Here is a 22,030-nt window from a genome sequence, read left to right on the forward strand (position 1 = left end):
ACAGTCAGGAGGTTGTCTTTACAATGCAGCTGATCCAATGTGTGTGGCACAGGTCTTTAAAGAAATTACTCAGAGTCCCTTCACTCCTTTCCTCTGATTCCGTCCATTTTACAGCATTTCCAGGTCCTGCTCTCTCCACCTTCAAACATCCCAGCATTTTGCTTTGAAAACACAGTCACAGAATAATGCACTTGACCTTATACACACACAGCATTTTTCCTATTCCTTTCAAGTGGTTTTTGTAACATCAAAACAGAAAATTCCAACTCGTAAACTTCTAAAGAAGCATGGCTATACCTGAGTTTCAGATTAAATTAGTACCTTTGCAATCAAAAACTACATTAATACATTTCTTTTTCTTACTTGCAGCATTGCTATAACAAGAGGCAGACCGTGGCACAGATTTTAGAGGCAGTACATCAAACACGACCCAGAGCTTTGCAATTAGTCTGTCTCAGGGAGGAGAGGGAAGGAGGAAATGAAGGCAGTGGTGTTTGCTGGGAGGTGTTTTGCTGAGTGACACGTCCTTACAAGGCAGCAATATTGGCTTTGCATGTGTCTTAGAGCTGAGTTTTAAAATATGCCGATGTTCTCTGGGTGGAAATCAGAGTCTCCAAAGTTTTTAAGTGTGTTAGACTACAACACGGTTGTGGGGGCAAAGGAAACAAACCCTTTATCCTGAAGGGTGTCAGGACCAGTGCCTGTTGTCATCTGCATGTAGCAACCCAAACAAGGCACTTATTAAAAAAAAAAAATCCACTTGTTTCCCTTTTATTGTACATTTTTTATCACCAAGATAAGGGTAAAAGTCAGTTTAGGCACAAATTCTAGGTTAATCCTTCCCAGAAGGAAGAATTCCATCAGAGAAGAGTTTATATGTTTTTTGGGGTTTTTCTTCCCTTCATTTAAACAACACTAATGTCTGTAATATCCTTAGACTAAAATGTGTTTGAGGTAAAATAGTGATGACATTTTGAGGCAACCAGATTAATTAGATCAGACTTCTTGTGTTTGCTCAGGTTCCTCACCTCCTTTCCAACCGCTGATTTTTTCCTTGTTTGTAGCTGAAAACACAAAACACAAACCATCCTTTCAAACTCGCTCCTACCTTGATTTAAAAAAAAAAAAAAAAAAAAAAAGGAGGGGGAAATAGGTGTTTTACAATTCTAATTCTGTAACTGCTGTACATGTGCCAGAAGTTTGTTCTGACTGTGTCAGCTCATACAACAGCTTGGCCTTATCTGTGCAGTGCAGAGATTTGAACAGGTTTGGGAGAGCTTTCAGAAATTCAAATTCTCTGTTTACCACCTGGTAGGCTCCTCTGCTGCTCAGCACACGGTTCCTACCATGCTGCTGTACAAACACAGCCCCCTCCTAAAACACAGAGATCCCTCCAAAAGGAGGGGTGTGAATTAAAGTCCCGGCTTTCACCTTGAGGGAAATGCTTGGGCGCTGGGAATAGCAGAAAGGGAAAAGAGGGCTGGGCCTCTGTGATGTTCCGCACTCAATTGAGATGTGAGATTGTAACAAAACCTCAAGCCCTGTCACCTCAGCAGCCACAGCCCTGGCACACCTGGGTGAACCCATCCACCTGATCCTGAACTGTTTAAATATATCTGGGACTTTGAGCCCTGCTTTAATGCTTGTTTTTAACATTATAGAGGTGTCCAGGACACTTCAGACTTGCATTTTTGTGTTACATTGTGATTACAAGACACTGGCACATAATGATTCAGCCTTGTGGGCCAGGAGTGTGGATATTGCTAAGGGAAACATGCAGAATAAATAACAACGTTTGGGAAGCTTTGAGAGAAAATTCCCAACACATCACAATGGGGCTTTTGTCATGATGAAGAAACAGCCCCCCACACCCCTTTTCCACCAGGTATCACTCCAGTGAGCATCCTGGCTGGATAACACCTTTCCAAGATAACACCCAGCTTGCTGGAGAACCCCTCAGGAAGCAGCGTAACAATATTCACATATATTTATATTATATAGTATATATTATATATTTATATTTATATTTATATTTATATTTATATTTATATTTATATTTATATTTATATTTATATTTATATGTGTAAATAGAGTTTACAAGCTGTATATAGATATATATGCTATGCTGTGTAGCAAGCTGCAGGTTTATGTTAAGCTACAAGTAGCATAAAATCTATTTACACACACACATCTGTACACGTATATAAGCAGTGTTTTTGAGTTCTCTGTGTTCTATATACACATGTAGGACATGCAGCTATAGAGGGCATAAAGATGCACATTCTGACACAAGCCAGTATTTACATGGCTTGTAAGTGAAAAATAAGCCTGAATTACCCCAGAGTGAAGATGCAAAAGGCCAGCAAGATCAAAGTGATATTTAATCCAAATGCCAGGAATCTCCCAGGCTGCTGGAGCATTCAGTGCTGAGTTATTGCCTGTCCCATCACCTGGGCAAGTGGACAACTTCCCACAAGAACAGAGTGAGCAAAGAAAATTGCTTTCCAGTGAGGACCATGAAAGCAGGGAAGGGAAAAGCACCAGAAAGTGATTTCAGCGCTCGGGTTGTTTCAAATTGGATGCAACGTGTTAGGAAAACATTTCATTTCCATCTTTCCACTGCATTTGCCAAAGAGGTTAAATCCATCTGCAACACACTTTTTTTCAGGTTGCCCCTCAGGTTCAAAGGGTGCACCATGCTCTTATCAACCCCTCAGAGCTGGCTTTGGGACTGATAACTTCTAAGCCTCTCCTTTTCTCATAAGTCTGTGAAAGAGCGAGAAAATTGCAAATAATTACATCCTGAAGTGATGGAGTTATCTCCCTAAAATTCCAGTACAATTCCCGGGAATAAATGTTCCTCTCTGATCTCCTCATGGACCCTGCTTTCCAATGCTTGCCACTGCTCCCGCACTTTCACTCGGGGACCACAGCAGGAAAATTACTTTAAAAGCTGCAGACAAAAAGGAAAACACAGCAGCATCAAAGAAAGGGCATTGTTTTCCACATCCTGATGCAGATACAATTGTGACATTATTCAACATCCTTTCAGCCCCAAAATTGTTAAAAGAACAGGTACTGACAGAGATCTGTTCTCTTCCAGCAATCTACTGTCTGCTTTATATTTCTGCTGTGCAAGTCTGTCTTTTTAGCCTAGTCCTATGGTTTTCCAGCTGCAATTTGCACAAATTAAATCTCCAGACTTGCAAAGTTGATTCACGTAATCAGCAGCAGCAGCAGGAGTTTGTCAAAGAGAATTATTTGCGTGTTTACAGCCCAAATTGAGTTTTGACTTAATACTTGTCCATGGCACAATGAAAGTTTTTGCAGCTGCTCTGTCCAAGGAGGATGGGCAGGATGGGGGAAGGGGACAATTTGCCTTGGACTCTGCCCACAGCTGAAGATGGGAGGATGGTGAGAAGCTACAACTAACCTGAGAGGTGTGGAGGGAGCTGATGTGGGCACAGCCCTCCTCCCCAGGCCCCCTTGCTGCTCATTTTCCATCCCTGAGCTTGGGCCAAGCCCCAGATTCACACCTCAGTCCTCACCCAGCTGCAGGGTGATAGGAATTCTAGAGGTAGGGGGGGTTTTTTGCTACACCTGTAGGAAAATGGCATTTTTAGCAGTGGAGCCTGAATTGAGCCACATTCAAACAAAAGTATCACATACCAGTAACACAGCAAGCAATGAGCACACATAGCTGGTCTCATTCATCACAAAATACTTTCAGGCTCTAGACTTTGGTGTAAAAATGTTACTGAACCAGAATAGTGGCACTTGGTTCTTTTTTCAGCAACATAAGAGGAAGCAGCAGCTCTCAGTGTTGTGCAGAAGATGCGTTGCAGGGTGTGTGGATGACTGGCATGACTGGAAAAAATAAATCCCTCCCCAAATATCAAACCAACCTTTCTCCTTTACCACGCAAAATTCTTCAGCAAGGTTCCTGTCTGCAGCAATGAAGACAGTGCTACAACTGGTATGGAATAAGCAAAAAACACAAATCCATAAAAAGCAATATCATTGCTACACACAACTTCTGGAAAAAAAAAAAACCAAAAACAAATCCACAATTTCCTTAGGATCCAGAGCAGACACAAAGCAAACCAAGTGCTTATTTGGGATTTTGATATTAATTTTGACTCAGGCCACAGCTAATCCTTCACCTCCCAAGTGAGTCAGGAGCCAGTATCACGTGCTGTGATGTTCTATCACAGACTGAGCTGGGAGCTGGCTGATACAAGTGGTGAATGTGCACATTCAGCCGTGTGGTGCAATTATAATTCCACTGCGTGTACACACAGGCACAGAGGACTGGGGTTGCTCATTACCTCCTTTGTCAGAGCCTATTTTTCTTTGCAAGATTGTTCCTATAGCACCAGAATAAACAATAATTTTGGATATTTGCACATCCACCAGCATTTTCCTAGACAGCCCATTCTTTCATTGTCAGCACTCTGGGCTCTGCCATCTCTGCTGATAGCGTTTTGCAATCGCGCCGCATTTAGGTGCTCAGCTTTTGGGAGGAGGTAACAGAATCATAGAATGCTTTGGGTTGGAAGTGACCTTTAAAGGCCACCTAATCCAATGCCCCTTCAAAAAGTGGGGTCCACTAGGGCAGGCTGGTCAGAAGACACGGGGGAGTGCAAACACGCACAGAGTCACACACACAATCGCTTCCCTGCTTTGCTGATCAAACAGCTTCATCTCCAAGCTGCACAGAGCTGGGCTGCATCAACCCTGAATGGAGATTCTGTCTGTGCTCTTGGCATGGTCAGCTGCAGGGTTGGAAGCCCTACAAGGACTGTATGGATGGAAAAGGTCTGAGCCAACTCCAGCTCATTACTTGGAAGAAAAATCCATCCAGGTATCACCTCGTAATTGCGATATCCCACGCTCAGGCACTGTGCCAGGAAAGGACATTGTAAACTCAGCATTTTGTGTACCACCAGCAAAACTTTCTCAACAACCAGTGGTGAATCCATAGTGAATCTGAGAGCTGAACTCAGTGTTTCCAATGTAACAGACTCAGGAAATAACTGCTGGCTTCTCTCATCTTCTCAGCACACTCCGTCATGATATACCAGGGAAACGATGCTCCCAGGAGCACCTCTGGAAATTTCAAATAAAAGGATAGTTAGTACAAACTCTTCAGTCTCTTGATCCTACACAGATCAAGGCTCACATTCATCCTGCTGAGAAGATTATTGCTGAAAACCTCTGGGTTTACCCATCTCCAGAAGCAGGTTCAGTAGGTTTCACTGATTTTTCTATGCAAGCCAGGCTGTCTCTCACAGTTGTTTTAGAGACAACCATTTATATATGCAATAAAAAAGCTATTTCACCACGTTGCTGAAAATTCCATCAGGTTATAGTTTATCTTATCTATCATTTACAATACACTAATAAAGGGCTACTAAATATTATATTGGTTTTGGCATAAAGAGTACATTATCGGTGTTTATAAACACCTCAGTAAATGTTACAGACTTTTAAGTAACCCTATTGACCTGTAACATAAAAGCCCTGTAGCTACTGATTCACTAAATATATATATATAAGCACTTTATGGATAAACCTTTACAAGCCATTTATAAAAACACTCTTAGTGGGAAATATGACACACTCCCAAATAGACACAGAAATAACTCACAAGGAAACAAGGTCATTATGAGAAAGACTAGAAGTCTTTTTTATTTGGTTCAGCTTCTGCAAATTAAAGTTCAGTGTACAGAAGTAAAATTAACACAGAGTAAAATTTTAAGTTGCTGTAATAAAATAAACATAACATAATATAAATAAAGAGATTATTCAATTGTTTTCCAAATGTGTGACAAAACAACAACAACAAAAAAAGAGAACCTGAAGTGGCCAAGATGAATAGATCAGAAGAATTTCCAGGCACAGATGAGAAGCATTAAATCAGTTCCTTTTGTCTTTGTGTCATTTCATTTATGGCACAGGTCATTTTCCTGCAGGTTTTTATGGATGAGGGAACCTCACATCTGACTGCAGCCATCTCAAAGTTAGTTGCTTGAACTGGTGTTTGCCCCTGAGCTATCTCAGACAGTGGAGCAAAGCACGCTCATTCAAGGGACATTCCAACCCCTGTGCCCCAGGCTGCTTTATCCAAGACAGACTCACTCTCTGCAGAGACACTTTTCTCACCATCCAGCTCATTTTTTGTGTTTCCTCTCTAGGCTGGACAACTTGGTGTCTTCTGCTGTGTAACAAGTGATAGGACAAGGGGAAATGGCCTCGAGGTTGTGCCAGGGGAGGTTTAGATTGGAAATCTGGAAAAAAACTGCTCCAGGAAAAGGGTTGTCAAATCCTGTAACAGGCTGCCCAGAGCAAGGGTGGAGTCACCATCCCTGGAGGGATTTAAAAGCCATGTGCATGTGCCATTTGGGGACACGGGTTAGTGGTGGCCTTGGCAGTGCTGTGGGAATGGTTGGACTTGAGGGTCTTAAAGGTCTTTTCCCAGTCCCAACAATTTTGTCATTCTAACTATCATGTAAGCAACCAAGCCTGGGTGAGTCCCGGTTTTGGAGTCTGCTGGAAAACAACAGCTGCATGCTCAGCTCAGTGTGGGAGCTGGTATTTAAAGGTTCAGCTCGCAGTGTTTGTCAAACCTGACAGACCTTGCAGCAGGAGCAGGATGAGGATCCTGGCTGGCAAGGGGATGGATGGATGGATGGATGGATGGATGGATGGATGGATGGATGGATGGATGGATGGATGGATGGATGGAAAAGCAGCTTGGCACACCTTGGCACGCGTCAGCCACAGCAGCAGGAACAGGGTGTGAAACATTTCGAACCCCAGTGGGTTTTGGGTTTTTCCATCTGTTTTCCCCAGCAGCTTTAGCCCATTGTTATCCTTGTGCTGCGCAGATGAGAGGACAGAAAGGTGAATTTGGGGCTGTTTCTCAGTGCTGGTGCTTCAGCAGATCTTTATAAGACCATCTGGAATATGGCAGAGCTGTCTCTGCTGTTTACCTTCCCTAAATGCAGCCTGTTGTTAATATCAAGTGTCAGCAAAATATTTCAGATAAATCTAGATAAAGTGCCAAGCTGAACTGTAATTAATCACTATGAACACACAACTGTCTCTGTTACACAGTTAGGCCTCTCAGTAAAACTTCCCCTCAATCTGACAGTTCAGTGAGGAGCTTTTTTTTTTTGGTACCAACTTCTTCTAACACTCTCCCTGATATAACAATAACTGAAGGGTGCTTCATACAGTGTGACCTCATTATAATGAACTCTTCAAACAAACAGTTGTATCTGAACGTTCACCAACAATTAAGACGAGGAATTTGCTTCATCAGGCCAATAAAAAAGCAAAACACCCATATCTGAACCAAACACCCAGAGCAGAAACAGCTTTTTTCAGAGAAATGAAGAATTAAAATGGAGCATTTTCAAAAGAAAATAGTGATACAGAAAGGAATAGTAAATGATGCTTCCAAGGTACATGTACAGTGCTTTAATCATAGATAATCCTGAGTTGGAAGGGACCCACGAGGATCATTGACTCCAGCTCCTCAAATAAAAGCAGGAACTATGTATTCTTGTTAATAAGGCTTATTTTAAATCTATTTTTTTCAGTAAGGCTAATGGACAATGCCTAGAAGAGCAGTTCTTACCACGGCTGGGTTGTACGGGTGTAGCACAGCTTGCTTCTCCTGTTTTGACACCCTAAGCTGTGAACCTCGATGCACCCCCGCTTGTGTTCTCGGAATAAAGTGATCTTCAGAGCAGGGCAGCCTCATCTGCTCCTTTCCTACAATCCACTGCTCTGCACTGACTGAAGGGGCCAAGCACTGCCTTGGGTGTCTGTTGATGAACACGTGTGGAAGATCAGAAGATGAGAAATGTGCGCTAAGGAAATGTGTGAAAACACTCACTGCTGACACCCAGATCCACTGTTTGGGACTGGCAGCATGAAACATCTGCACTAAATCCCTTCCGAGCCTGTGTCCCTTGGTTTGTTCAGCCTGCAGAGGAGGAGATGCAAGGGACATCGAGGTCTTCAACATCCTCACAAGGAGCAGTGAAGGGACAGCTCCAAGCTCTTCAGTCTTGTCACCTGCGGCAGGACTCAAGAAAATGGCATGGAACTGTTTGGGGGAGGCTCAGGCTGGATATCAGGGAAAGGTTCTTCCCCAGAGGGTGCTGGCAGTGCCCAGGCTCCCCAGGGAATGGGCACGGCCCCGAGGCTGCCAGAGCTCCAGGAGCCTTTGGACAGCGCTGCCAGGGATGCCCAGGGTGGGGATGTTGGGGTGTCTGTGCAGGGACAGGGGCTGGAATGGGGGATCCTGTGGGTCCCTCCCAGCTGAGGATATTCCATGATTCTGTGATTTCCATGGCTCTGTGCCATGGTTTAGCCCCAGCAACAACCAAGCCCCACACGGCCGCTCCCTCACCCCCTCCAGCTGGATCAGGGAGGGAATGGGAAGGGTAAAAGCCTGAAAGCTTGTGGGCTGGGATAAAGACAGGGAAATCAAAAGCTGTGCAAACAAGGAGAAAACAAAAGTTTTCAAGGGTGAAACTCAAGGAGTTCATTCTCACTTCCCATGGCCGGGCAGTTCAGCCCTCCTCAGGAGAGCAGGGCCCTGTCACACTAATTGGGAAGGAAAACACCGTAACTCCAATGTTTCCCTTTTCTTCCTTCCTCCCCCACTTTATGCTTGATGTCACATGGTCTGGGCCTTGCTTTTGGTCATTTTGGGTCACCTGTCCTGGCTGTGCCTCCTCCCAGCCTCCCACACACCCCAGCCCCTCCCCAGCAGGGTTGTACGAGGAAAGCTCTGTGCAATCCCTGCTCAGCAATAACAAAAATATCTGTGTTATCAGCCCTGGCTCAGCACAGATCCAAACCCGGGCCCCAAAGCAGCCACTGGGAAGGGAATTAACTCTTCCCCAGCTGAACCAGGACAGTCCATTTATGGAAACCACCAGAAAACTCCCAAGAACCTATCAGCAGTTATCATTTAGCACCGAGTACCAAGGAAACAATACAGTAATACCTGCTAGAGAGAAAAAGTTGCAAAAATATGCTTTGCTCTAACCCATGCTGCTAAGACTGTGATTTTCAAAACTACTTAGCTCACATCCATGGGCTTTCTGAGAGGACTGACACAAAATCTGCAGCTAGGCTGAAGTGCCTGCTGAATTCTCTTTGCTGCTCTTCATCTCCTCAATGACAACCATAATGCAAAGCCCATCACCGTGACAAGATGCTGGTCTTATTTTTTGTCATGCAATCACCCCATCATTTCCAGCAGTGCTGCTCACAATGCCCTGTCTCCTCCAAGTGCAAAGAAAAGGCACAAGTACAAGAGTCTCTTAGTAAAACATTAATCTCAGATCACAGATTTATTTTATGGATTTGCAACACAGCCCATATTACAAACATTGTCTGGGAACATTTACAAGAATAAATAAGATGGACTCGCAGTTGTAAAAAAAAGATTACACTTCACTGTAATGTACAGTCAAAAAATATATCTGATATTCATTGACTTGACATTATTTACCTTCCTTCTTTTAAGCTAGAAAGAAAAGACACTGAATGCACAGTGTTGAGAGTTTTGTATTTATATTTTTTCCTTTTTTTTTTTTTCCATACGTGCTTTATCTATCAAACATCCAAACTGTACAAGTGAGTTTCACCAGTAACCCATAAAGGCCAAGGGGGAGGAGAGGGGGCGGCATCGAAACAGCAGAGACTCGCCCTCATGCAGCGCTCCTCCCTGCCCAAAAACACTCCCAGGGAGCTGGGACAGCAGGATGCAGCGCTCCTCCCTGCCCAAAAACACTCCCAGGGAGCTGGGACAGCAGGATGCAGCACTCCTCCCTGCCCAGAAACACTCCCAGGGAGCTGGGACAGCAGGATGCAGCGCTCCTCCCTGCCCAAAAACACTCCCAGGGATGGCAGACTGTTCAGCCAGAGGCAGCCACAGCATGGCCGTGTGAGGTGGTGACAAGTCTGGCAAGAAGTGATGCTGGCACCTTTGGATTCCGACAGGGTCGGTGCGGGGAGGGAGGAGATGGAATCAGTGTGGGAGCGAATTTTGTCACTAAGATTAGTCGGGATGGGTTAAGGGATGTGTTAAGGATGCAGCTCAAACTTTTGGCATAGAAGTACAGTGTTTAAATGCTGGCAATGCAAGAAAGGGCTAGTTTGGTTTGACGGTCAGCAATGTGAAAAACTGAGCAGTGTTTGTCCTAGGGAGTACCTAAATTCATGAAAGCTTGTAAATTGCTGGCCCCACTTCCTCTTCCATCCCCCAAAACACACTCCTTTCCATTATTTCACACAAAGAAGATTTCCTGGAGGAACTCACTGAAAGATGATGTACTCACACAAGGAAATCCATCTCCACGCTTGAGGTGTCTCACAGGGTGTCCCAAGGAGTGGCATTTCAGGGTAACAGATCTCCACTGAAACACTCCTGTGACAACTGTCTCCACTAAAGGAACCACTACACTCTGGGTACCTAAATATGAAATATCAGGATTGGTCCCTAAGGGAGATCAACCGCATCTTCACCCTGTACCTCCAGAGTGGCACGGACTGCCTCGTGTTTATACTGCTCAGAAACAGCTCATTGAATTGAATTCCAAGAAAAACCATTCTACCTTTTCCCTTTTCAGCCTTTGGATTTTTTTTTTTTTCCCCCTGCCAGGAAACACTATGGGAACACCAGCATCTGGCATTCAGTCTGCTGCATTAGTTTGTCTTTTAAGGCTCAGGTTGAAAACAGAATAGTGGTGGAAAATCTGCTGCATGAACTGGGATGAGGATGGAGAGACTAATTTAGATCCCTCATGTTTTTACAAACTGGAAAAGCTGCCAGGTTTTCACATTCTGCTAGTCCAACATTAAACTGTAGGATATTCTGGGCATAGTTTATTTTTATTTTTTTTTTTTTCACAAGGGAAACTTTTAAAATATTTTAACACAACAAATAAAGGTTAGAGACTAGAGGTCACTGGAAGTCAGCAAGTTTTTGTGTCTTTTTTTTCCCTTTCCATCATACTCTGTACCACCAGGATTTGGTGGTATATGAAAATGTATGATTCCACTTGACAGTTTGAGCAAATTGCACATTCTTCAAGTATGCATATGAGGGAGATGATTGATACCTTTTCCAAGTCAATGAACAGATAATACATGATGGATTTTCCTTGTGGTCCTTGCCAAAACGACAGAAATTGGGCTTTGCTCGCTATGCTGTTGGCTCACCCTCGAGGAAAAAGAGCTGTAGGTATTTTTGGGAACAGGGGAAGAAAGAGCACTTGCACTGAAGTTGTATATTACGTATGTATGGCTATAGAAGATTGCAATCTAAGTAAGCAGGAGCACAGGAGGGTTAACAGAATCCTCATTGCTCACATCTGTCTCTCTGACTTAGCTGGTTCCTCCTGCTCCTCTGCCTGGGCAGGGCAGCTGCAGTGCTTTGTTCTGCCCTCACACTGCAGGAATATGGATTTTTTGACCCAATGGCAGTGGTTATGGTGAATAAATATTGCCACCTTTGCCAAATAGCCTCCTTCATTTTCCTAAAAAAACGGGTTAACTGTCTTTTGTACACTTAAGCCAAATTAAAGTTCTCAAATGAAAATGCAGCAGTTTCACACCGAGGTCTTGAGATGCCCCTTGCACTGGCTGGAGAGATCACAAGAATTAACTGTGCTGCCAACGTCACGGAGTCGATTGTTCACATTTATTACGGGACAATGAAGTTTTCCAAGGGGAACTTTTCCACCACATTGCCCATCCAAGACCATGCCAGGACTGTGCACTGCTCTGTGACGACTTCACTAAAAATTCTGCAAGTGTGACAGATAGAAGCACCTCATATTTGAAGATTCCTCTCTCGAGCAAATCTTCTTTTATCTTTGTCCCTCAGGATTTATTCCCTCTGTCACACTCCGAGTGCTCCATCTCCACAGCACAGAATGTGACATTACCTGCCTTTTTATGATCTTGGCAGGAGTTCAGAAGAGTAAGAGAGAGATGAGAGCGGCTGTGCAAGAATGAGAGAGTGAGCAAGGTGCAAATTTCCTACCTGTTTCAGGATCCATTTCATCTGCCGTCTCCTCCAATTTTTGGCTTCTCCCAAAGGAGATTTCTTCTCCTTTTCCTCTCTTGCAGATGGAAACTGGTTTAACTGCCTCCTGAACCACCTGCTGCAGGAGCCTCTCTCCTTCCTCTGACTCTACAGCACACCAAGAGCAGTGACCAGCAATCCCTGGCTTGAGATTCCCAAGGGAAATCCCACAAAAATCTGCTAAAGGGCCCGTGGAAAGTAAATGGAAAAGCCAGCCAAGCATCCACTACTGTGGGGTCTATGTGGCTACTGGACTTTTCTTTTTCCAGGGAGTTTACAGCTCCAGAATAAAAGGCTAGAAACAACTGATAACCAGTGGAATTGATTGCTGCAGATACATCCATAAATAATTTATGATGCTGGTAACCTCCTATGTGAGATAGTGACCCCAAACCACCAGTTTCTACTTCCTTATATTTCAGACCAAACTTTACACCAACTCTGTGCTGTCACAAACAGTTCCCCCTCGCCTCTGAAGGATGTCTCCGTGAGAATAAGTTCATCTTCATTATGTCCATTCAAATATTTTCAATATGATAGTTTTTCTCAGCCTAAAATTCAATCACTGAGGAATTCACCTTTTTTTTACTGCACATTATCACTTTTCATCCACAGCAGGGGATGCTTAGGCTGAAAAGCTCCCTCTGACTATTAATCCTTCCAGGAGCGAGAAAACCTCCTTTATCTCGTCTCATAACTTCCTTCTTTCCCCATGAAAACAAACCCATCACCCATAATCTTGCTTCAAACACATTATCTGCTTCACTATGGGCTGTTCTCTAGGGTTTAAACAACCTCAAGGTAATAAAGTGACTTAAAGTGGGCTTTTCCACACAATTCCCTTCATCATTAATTCACACTTGGCATATATGCTCTGTGCAGAGAGGAACAGCATGAAGATCCCTGAGCCAACACAGACTGGAGCTGGGTCAGTCCCCCAAAAGCACCATCACTGCAGGAATTTATAACAGTTTGGCAACACAGTCTGCAGTGTCTGCTGAGCATCTTTCCATGTGGGTTGTAGGCTGGACATCAGGAAGTTCAGACACATGGTTGAGTGGCCACATAATAAGCTGTGACTAACAGTCAGGCTGTGGTAACCAACATTTGCATTAACTCCCATAAAATGTAAAATTTAGCTTCAGAATCTTTCCCTGCGGTTTGTGCCAACATCACTTGGCATTTGCAGAGGGCTGAGCACACAGTGAACTTCTCTGGGCCAGCTGATAAAAGTACTTGACCCTTTAGCAGTGTTTTACATACTGTGACATACATCCAAACCTACCTCCAGCCCCTAAACCACTGCACTGCCAGTGTGCTCTGCTCTGCTCATCCCACACCTCCTTCCCCTCACTCACACACTCCTCCTGTGGGCTTAGCTCTGGCATTTCAATCCACTTCCTTTTAAGTTAAGCCTAAATTACTTCACACCTCAGTGACAGTGGCATTTCTTTACCTCTCTGTTCCCCCATCCCAGCTGTCACCCTCGGTGTTGGCTTCACTCCCCTAAGCCATGAGGGAGCCCTGCCACTGTGCTGCTCTCCATGTAAAATTAACAGAATGCTAAATACTAATTAATGTTTCCATTGTATCCACAGGGAGTGGCTCCCTTCGGCTTTCTGGAGTCAGCAGAGTCAAAAACACTTTGCTGACTTGGAGCTTCTTCATACCTGGGCAGCTGTTGAAAAATTCCATCCTGGGATTAGAATTCTCTTTTCCCTTTTCCCTCCCAACACCTGACCTACACTGTCACATCCAGCCACCCATAATCAGATCACCAAAATCACACTTTTCCTCTCACTTTTACCTCACAGTTTCACTTCTCCTTCTAGTTATTTTTTCCTGCTGAATTGTATTGTTTAGTTGCATAGAGGAAAAAAAACCCAATTCAGACCAACAGCCTGTCCCTTGAGATGCCAGACACCCAGAGACAGCCCCAACTGGAACTAAAGCTGATTTCCTGATTTTTATGCAGGCAACAGAAAGGACCAACCAGGAACAGCACAGAGGCTCCTGTGAGAAGGTGGTTCACAATCAGTTAAGACCATGATATTAAAGCCAAGAATCCAAAGCTCCTCAGAGAAACCCCAGGTGGTTCAGCATCCTTTGCTTATCAAGAGGGGCATTAATGAACCTCCAAAATCCTTCCCTAGGCTGGTGCAGGTGCTCGTTTGGTTGGGTACTGCTGTGTCTGAGTCGAGAGCTGCTTTTGCCAGATTTCATTTCCATCCCTCCTGGTCAAGGCTGTGACTATTGAAGAAAGAATGACCATGAAACTGAGGTGCCTTTTGAATTCACAGACAGAATTAGCAAAGCATTTTGAACTTCTGGCATGTTCTGTGCAGGACAGAGCTCCCAACAGCCTCTGACTATTTACCTGAAGGTGGAAAACTACAGGGTGATAAGAAAATTAGAGTTTCCTTGAACTCTTACCTTCAGTCTATCTTTTAGCAAGTCTGAATTTGAAGAACCTTACACCCCAGAATCTAATTTACACACAGAGCAACCTCATATCCTATACCCTCAAGATAAATAAATGGCTAAATTGAAATACTAATTATTGTAACGTCTTGTTCATTCAATTATTTTTTTTTTCCCCAAGATTACCTTGCAGGCCTTAGTGATTAACTACTTAAACATACTTTTTCAGAAAAGCAATTTCTTGGCTGCTAAGAAGTCAGAATGAGGTCCAGAACTGTGGCAAAACACATCTGGTGTTTGTTTCAGAGAAGGAAACTTGCACAGGCATTTTTGCAGAATAAAACAAAATCTGTTTTGTTTAAGAAGAGAAGCTGCTGTGCTGGGCTAACACTTCTCTTTACAGGTGTCAGAACTGGTTTCTGTGTATGTACATCACCTTTCCTACAGCTCCAATGGATTACAATTTTGAAGCTTGTAGGGCCTGGAAATAATGAGTAAATCTTGCCCTAAACCCAGTTTTAAGAACCTTCAGACTTTAAACTCTCGAGCAGGAACTTTCTTTGCTGTCTGCTTGCACAGTGCCGAGTTCAGCAGGGTCCTGGCGTGACTAGGGGTCCTAAGTTCTACAGCAATACAAATAATAAATAAAAAATAGTCATACATAGTATATGAGCAATAATACCTACTTCATACCCTGTTTGTCAAAGACACACTGCGCCCCAGCTAACACTTGGGAAATGTGGTAACCGAGTTACCCAAGCTGTGAGACAAAAGCAATTTGTTGGATGCAAATATTCAACCTTCAGGCTCAGGTGGCTGGGAAACTCCTCAACAGCTTCAGCAGCAAATGGACACTGACCAGAGGGATGGAACTGGGTCATGCACAGCCCTGGAAGTCGAGCAGAAACTGGGAGGAAATCTTTGTGTGGAGGCAGTGAATCCATGAACAGATTCTCATGTCCACCATCAATTTTCATGCTTAAAGGGACTACATTTGGGAAGAGAATTCCAGTGTATTTTTTTTTTTTTTTTCTTTTTGTGTGTGTGTTGGCCTTTTCATTTGGAAAAACAAATAAAAGAAAACAGATAAGGTAGACAAATCGTAATGAAACATTTCATGTATCCCCTATGGCTATCTCATTTTTCCCAAATGACTGCTGCATGAAATTAAAAAATTAAAAGTCTGGGGTTTAAGAACAAAATTTTAAATTAAAAAGGAGACATTTAAAAGAGAATTTCCTAAGGGTTTCATTCCTTCCCCACTCTGCAGCAAGCAGAACAAAAAACCACAATCCAAAAGAGGAGAGAAGTCAGAGGGGATTAGAAAGTCCAGTCTCTCAGCCTGTCTCCCATTTTGCTAATTTTTACAGTAAGTTATTTAAGAAGCAGTAGATGTTCCGATAGAAAGCAGGCAGCAGCACACACAGGCATCGTCTCCTCCTTCCAGCGAGGTCTCTGCAACCTCAGTCTCTTGCTGAGAAGGAGGGAGAAGTTCTCCTTCCCACACTTGTTACTGCCTTCCAGTGTGGGACAGGGGAGAAGCATCCGCCAGAGTTTGGGGTCTGGCACATCGTGGGGTGCCCTCCCTTCGCTGGGCTAAAAGGAACTCAAGTATTCCAGTGCAACCTCGTATACAAATTTATACTGTTCCTGAAAGAGAGGACACAAAGGAATGCCATTAAGATACGGGAAAATTCCTCAGAGCCTTGTTCTACAATCAAAAATACCTCCTCCCTCTCTCTTATACCCTTTGGCAGGAGCAGGCAAACACTGGTTGTGTTTCTGAGTGATCCTGAGCCAGCAAGGCTGGGAGATGAAAGTGGAAGTCATCAGTGGAAGAGAAAAACACTCAAAGAGACAGCTCCAGTCTGGACTATTCATGATTTGCCTCCAGCCCTCACTGCATGTGTGGCTTTTGAGGCATGAACTCTGTGTGATGGATGGAGATGACTGAATCCAGGACAGCTGAATCTGCTGGGCTGCAGGCAGCCAGGCCTGGAGCTGGACTGTTCTCCCTTCCTTGGTTTCAAGATGTCTCACAGCACCTAGCACTGGGCTGGACAGGAGGACAAATCCCTGCATGGACAGGAGGACAAATCCCACTCTTCCCACAGCCATGGTGACAGCTCTGTGGGGTTTGACCTCCTGAGGCAGCTGGGTATGGGACACAGGTTCCATCACTCTGCCTCACCTCTCCTCAAAAGGAGAAGCAGGAAGATTAGCTGAACATGCTAGAAGAGGACCAGTTTTAATTCTGGTGTCTTCATGGTACCGTTCATTTTGACTCATCCTGAACAAAGCCATTTTGACATTTCCTTACCTATCCTGAAGTCCCTTGCACACACACTGGCTGGGGAATGAGCAGGAAAAAGCCTTACCAGTGACTCCACCATGTTGGATTTGTTATTCCGTAGCGTTTTCACTATGTGGAACACGTCGATGATGTTCTGCTGTTGGATCATTTCGCACACACTGCAGATGGCACAGAAGGTGCCGCTGCGTCCTCCGCCGTTCCTGGGAGCAGGAGACAAGAGGTGAAGGTGGAGCTGCTGAGGCTGAGGGAGGGAGAGCACACGCAGCTCACACCCCATGGACACTAGGGAAGGTCTCTAATGTAAGGGCTGGTCATGAATGTTCAAGGGTTTGTGTGCCTGAAGGGGCTCCAAGAGAGCTGGAACAGGGCTTTGGACAGGAGATGGAGTGACAGGACACAGGGAATGGCTCCCCACTGTCAGGGGGCAGGGTTAGATGGGATATTGGGAAGAAATTCCTCCCTTTGAGGGTGCTGAGGCCCTGGCACAGGGTGCCCAGAGAAGCTGTGGCTGCCCCTGGATCCCTGGCAGTGTCCAAGGCCAGGCTGGACAGGGCTTGGAGCAGCCTGGGACAGTGGAAGGTGTCCCTAGAACTGAGTGGTGGTTGGGGTCCCTTCCAACACAAACCGTTCTGTGAGTCTGTGAAAGTGGAGACCTGTAGAACAGGGGCAGGGATGGAAGGGCTAAGGGATTCTTGGAGTGGGGGACAGGGAAGCTCAGGGACTGCAGAGCTGCAAATCCCTGCTCTGGGCTCATAGCAGCTCTGTGCTCACAGCAGCTCTGTGCTCAGAGCTGGGTACACGGCAGGGCTGCTTCAGCTCTGGCTGGGCTCCAGTCACGAGACCTACAATGTACCAGGGCTCTTGGAGCTATTTCTCACTGCAGTCACTAAAGTCCCCGGGCCAGGATACTGTAATGCACTACAAGATTCAACTTGAAGCGTACCATAGGTGTACTTCAACTCCATTTTCCCCAGCTGAAGCCTGGCAAACCACCACATCTCCAGACCCACAACCAGCGGGGGCACACGGCACGCGAGGCCCCATTTCCCAGAGCTGCTTACAGGCAGTGCACCACGGTGCGCCCGTCTCTGCCGTCGTACTGCTCCTGCCACTTCTCCAGCCTCCTGACCACCTTCAGCAGGGAGCGCTTGGAGGGAGGGGTGTCCCTGTAGGCCGGCCAGCCGATGTACTGCAGGTGCTGCACGATGCGATACCCGTCCTGCGGCTGCAACACAGAGCCTGCTCAGCCGAGAGGCACGGGAGAGACACGGGGCACGGGACACGGGAGAGGGATGGGGATGGGGCACAGGAGAGAGGCACGGGGCATGGGGGAGACACGGGGCATGGGAGAGACACGGGGCATGGGAGAGACACAGGGCATGGGAGAGACACAGGGCATGGGAGAGACGCGGGGCATGGGAGAGACACAGGGCATGGGAGAGACACAGGGCATGGGAGAGACACGGGACAGGGGAGAGACACAGGACAGGGGAGAGACACAGGGCATGGGAGAGACACAGGGCATGGGAGAGGGACAGGGATGGGGACAGGGATGGGGCACAGGAGAGAGGCACGGGGCACGGGAGAGACACAGGGCATGGGAGAGACACAGGGCATGGGAGAGGGACGGGGCATGGGAGAGACACGGGACAGGGGAGAGGGACAGGGATGGGGCACAGGAGAGAGACACAGGGCATGGGAGAGACACGGGGCATGGGAGAGACACGGGGCACGGGAGAGACACGGGGCATGGGAGAGACACGGGGCATGGGAGAGACACAGGACAGGGGAGAGAGACGGGGATGGGGACAAGGATGGGGCACAGGAGAGAGGCACGGGGCACGGGAGAGACACAGGGCATGGGAGAGACACGGGGCATGGGAGAGACACGGGACAGGGGAGAGACACAGGGCATGGGAGAGACACGGGACAGGGAAGAGGGACAGGGATGGGGCACAGGAGAGATGCACAGGGCATGGGACAGGGGAGAGGGACAGGGATGGGGCACAGGAGAGAGGGACACGGCAGGGGAGAGGCACTGCTGACAGCCTCCTCCCCTCTGCACCTGCACTGCTGGCATTCTCCACGCTGGGCACCTGACAGGGTGCACAAAGAAGGGCTTTTCTCTCACCTGGATAACAATTATTACAGAGCCAAGTGCACGGGTGCAGCAGCGCACCCCCACGCACAGGCGTTCCCGTATTAGGAAAGGATTTGGGTTTCATTCTTTGTTTCACTTGTAAGGCAAGAACCAGAAACTCTGATGCTCTTCTCAACATAACTGGCCAAGTGCCAGAACAAGAGCACCTGTTGGATCCTTGAAATGTAACTCAAGACCCGCAGCTATTTCTATTGGGCAGGGTGCCAAAAACCCCACCTTGATCATTACAAACTTAAAGTAGAGCACCAGACTCTGGGTACATTATCGGGGTGCTGTAGCAGGTGCAAAAGGGGGCTCTCCCTCACCGCGCGTGGCTTTTATTATTTTGTTTTGTTTACAAGACACTCTGGACCATGCCGTCTCGCTAATTATTAATTAGCCATTTTTGGGGAGTTGCTGGACAGCCCTCAGAGTGTGTTGGACCCTCGTGGAGCTAAAAACACCTGGCTTGGCGAGAATTCCACATGGGACCCTTGTTTGGCTTCCAGAATAAAGTTTCAACTGCACAAACAGATCAAATGTCTCTTTCCTGGTTGACTGTTCTGTGCCACAAGAAGTAAATGCAGCCCTCAAAATTTCTCTGGGATTGTGGAGGGAGAGGATCCTCACAAATTTGCTGGCAGTGGCCGTGGTGTTGGACACGGCCAGCTCTGCATCCATGGGTCAGCCCCACCTGAGAGTCACAGAGCCTTGGTCTGACCAGTTCTATGACCCCCAGGCTCTCCCTGGGACACAGGAAGGTGTCTAATATCCAACCAGTTGATCGATTTCTGTGGCTGGACCACAAAGTTCCCTCTGCAGTACCTGAACTGCTGCACAGGCTCTGACCATGCAGACACTGATGTGTTAAACTGCATGGAAATGTAATTTGTGGAGCCTGCTTCCATTTCAGACTAGAAAAAATTGAAAGAGGAACAACAAAGGAAACATAATCAATCTGGGAAACAACTAATGAGAGAAAAATCCTCTGCTGAAGCCCTTTCCTGCAGCCCTGAAGTCGGATTGCCAGGGCTCAGTGTGCAGATAAACTTTGTTTCTATCATTTCAGCTGTCCTGGGGCTGAGGGACACAGACAAAGAGTTGCTTACAGAAATGGCAGTTACTTATTTATAGGGAAAGCAGTGGCAATTGGGAATCCCAGTCTAGCCAGTAAACATTGCATCTGTCTTCAGAGATGCTGCCTGGGAGCTGACAGATGGAGAGCTGCTGACACCATCCCAGTTTATTTCCTGCAATACTGATGGCTTTATATCGGCTACTAAGTGATGAATTGTTCTCAAATATACACAGAAAAAACGCTCACCATTTAAATACAGATTTTCAGCTCATATCATCCACTTGCTGCCTTCAGCCAAGAGTCCTTTAGCAATGCAGGCTGATTAAATGTTAATTAAAGGAAGTAGCTGCAGTGGAATTTCATTCCTAGGTGAGAGATTCTGCATCTCTAAACCACAAGTCTTGGCTCTGCTTCTTCCTCGAGCCAAAAGGTGTTTTTGAGAATAACTAGGGAAGGTGGCGTTTCTCCTCTCTTACCCTGGCCATGTTGCAAATCCGGAATATCCGGTTGATGATATCCTCATCAATGTCTGCAGAAACAAACTCCACTTGGATTGGGCCATAACAACAGGACGTTTTCTCCGGCCAGTACTGCATGCAGAGCTAGAAAAAAACACAAAACCAAACAGAAATCTTAGTTACTAACATATCAAATAATTCCTTTTGGATCTGTAACCAGCTCAAAATCCATCACCAATCTTGTATATCATGGCTTTGTTCAGAGAAGATCTCATTCTAGCTCAGTAAATAATTTTATATCCCGAATATAAAGAAAAAAAGAAATATATATTTAGGACCTGGAATTTTTCTTCCTCTTTATCTTTGTATAACACAATTTGGAACTGATTGAATTCTGGGTCTAGAGGTGCAGAGAAGGTGGCTGCCAAATGAAGCTTCTGTAGAGGGTAGAGATTTAACAGGAACATTAAAAGATTAGTGTCTGTAGATAAATTTAATAGGAACCATGCAGATTTGGTAAAAATGAGGAAACAGTACAGGCACCAAGAAAATTAACTTTAATTCAAACAAACTGGAATGTCTTTTTTTCTCTAGGATGAACTTTTTAGTTTTCTGGCTCTACCAGTGAGCAGGGGAAGGAGAGTGAGTTTGGTCTGAGAGCAACACGAGCAACTCTGGTTTGGGGGTGAAACCACGACTGCACCTCTGATGTTTGTGAAATAGGCTGGGACTCTTTTTCTTGTGCTGATATTACTGAATTTAAAGGACAAAAAACACCCTCTGCACACAAATTACAATCTAAGGATTTTAAATCCAGCTGGAAATAGATCATGGCGCAAAAATATTTTGCATGAGATCTCATTAGCAGTTGCTGCTAAGATTGTATTTCTTTGTGGGGTTTTTTCCTTCCTATTTTCAAGTGTAATTTTGTACAAGTTTTGAAACCCCCAGATGCTCATTTGAACTTGATCTCGAGCTTTTCAAGTTCAATCACTGCCAGCAACAACGTCGAGTGTGTGCATGCGACTGCATTAATTCTGCACTCCTGTTCTTCCTTTGATCACGGAGGATTGAAATTGGGTGGGATATTCACACAATCTTATGCATCTTTGCCCTTGTTAGTTTTTCAAGATTAAGCAAGCCAGCCAAGACCACACAAGCAAGTCCTTTGAAGGGTTTCTTTACTCCTCGTTCAGACTCTCAAGCTGCCTAGTGATCTGCTCTCAAAGCATCTGTCCCACAGATGTGAGCCGAGCAGGAGCTTTAGCAAACAACCTCAAGGTGCAGTGGAAAGCAGAAAAGGATTAAACCTTCCCTTAGCATGGAAAACTTGCTTCTCCCAGAGCAGGTCTGTGAATGGCCACCTCTCCAAACACACAGGTGTACTGTACACTGCTGCAAACTGCCTGCTGTGTGCCCTGACCTCCACCGGGGTTTATTTGCCTTTTCCCTGCCCTCAGGGCACAGCCTGGGATCAGGCACTGATGGACAGACAGGTAAT

General features: G+C 45.6%; 1 protein-coding gene across 7 annotated transcripts in view; it reads right to left on the reverse strand.

Moving 5' to 3' along the window:
* Positions 1-9,380: 9,380 nt before the first annotated feature.
* The window catches only part of PTPRT (protein tyrosine phosphatase receptor type T), a 451,419-nt gene continuing 438,769 nt past the window's right edge, over positions 9,381-22,030 (reverse strand). For all 7 annotated transcript variants that reach the window (XM_058422730.1, XM_040080154.2, XM_040080156.2 and 4 more), the window contains 4 exons: positions 20,548-20,673; positions 17,915-18,078; positions 16,918-17,053; positions 9,381-16,189 (listed from right to left, as the gene is read on the reverse strand). In XM_058422730.1, the coding sequence (XP_058278713.1) occupies positions 16,136-16,189; positions 16,918-17,053; positions 17,915-18,078; positions 20,548-20,673 (480 nt within the window). In that variant the 3' untranslated portion in view covers positions 9,381-16,135. The remainder of the gene's footprint in view (positions 16,190-16,917; positions 17,054-17,914; positions 18,079-20,547; positions 20,674-22,030) is intronic.

This window comes from Hirundo rustica, chromosome 16 (assembly GCF_015227805.2).
Source record: "Hirundo rustica isolate bHirRus1 chromosome 16, bHirRus1.pri.v3, whole genome shotgun sequence".
NCBI lineage: Eukaryota > Metazoa > Chordata > Aves > Passeriformes > Hirundinidae > Hirundo > Hirundo rustica.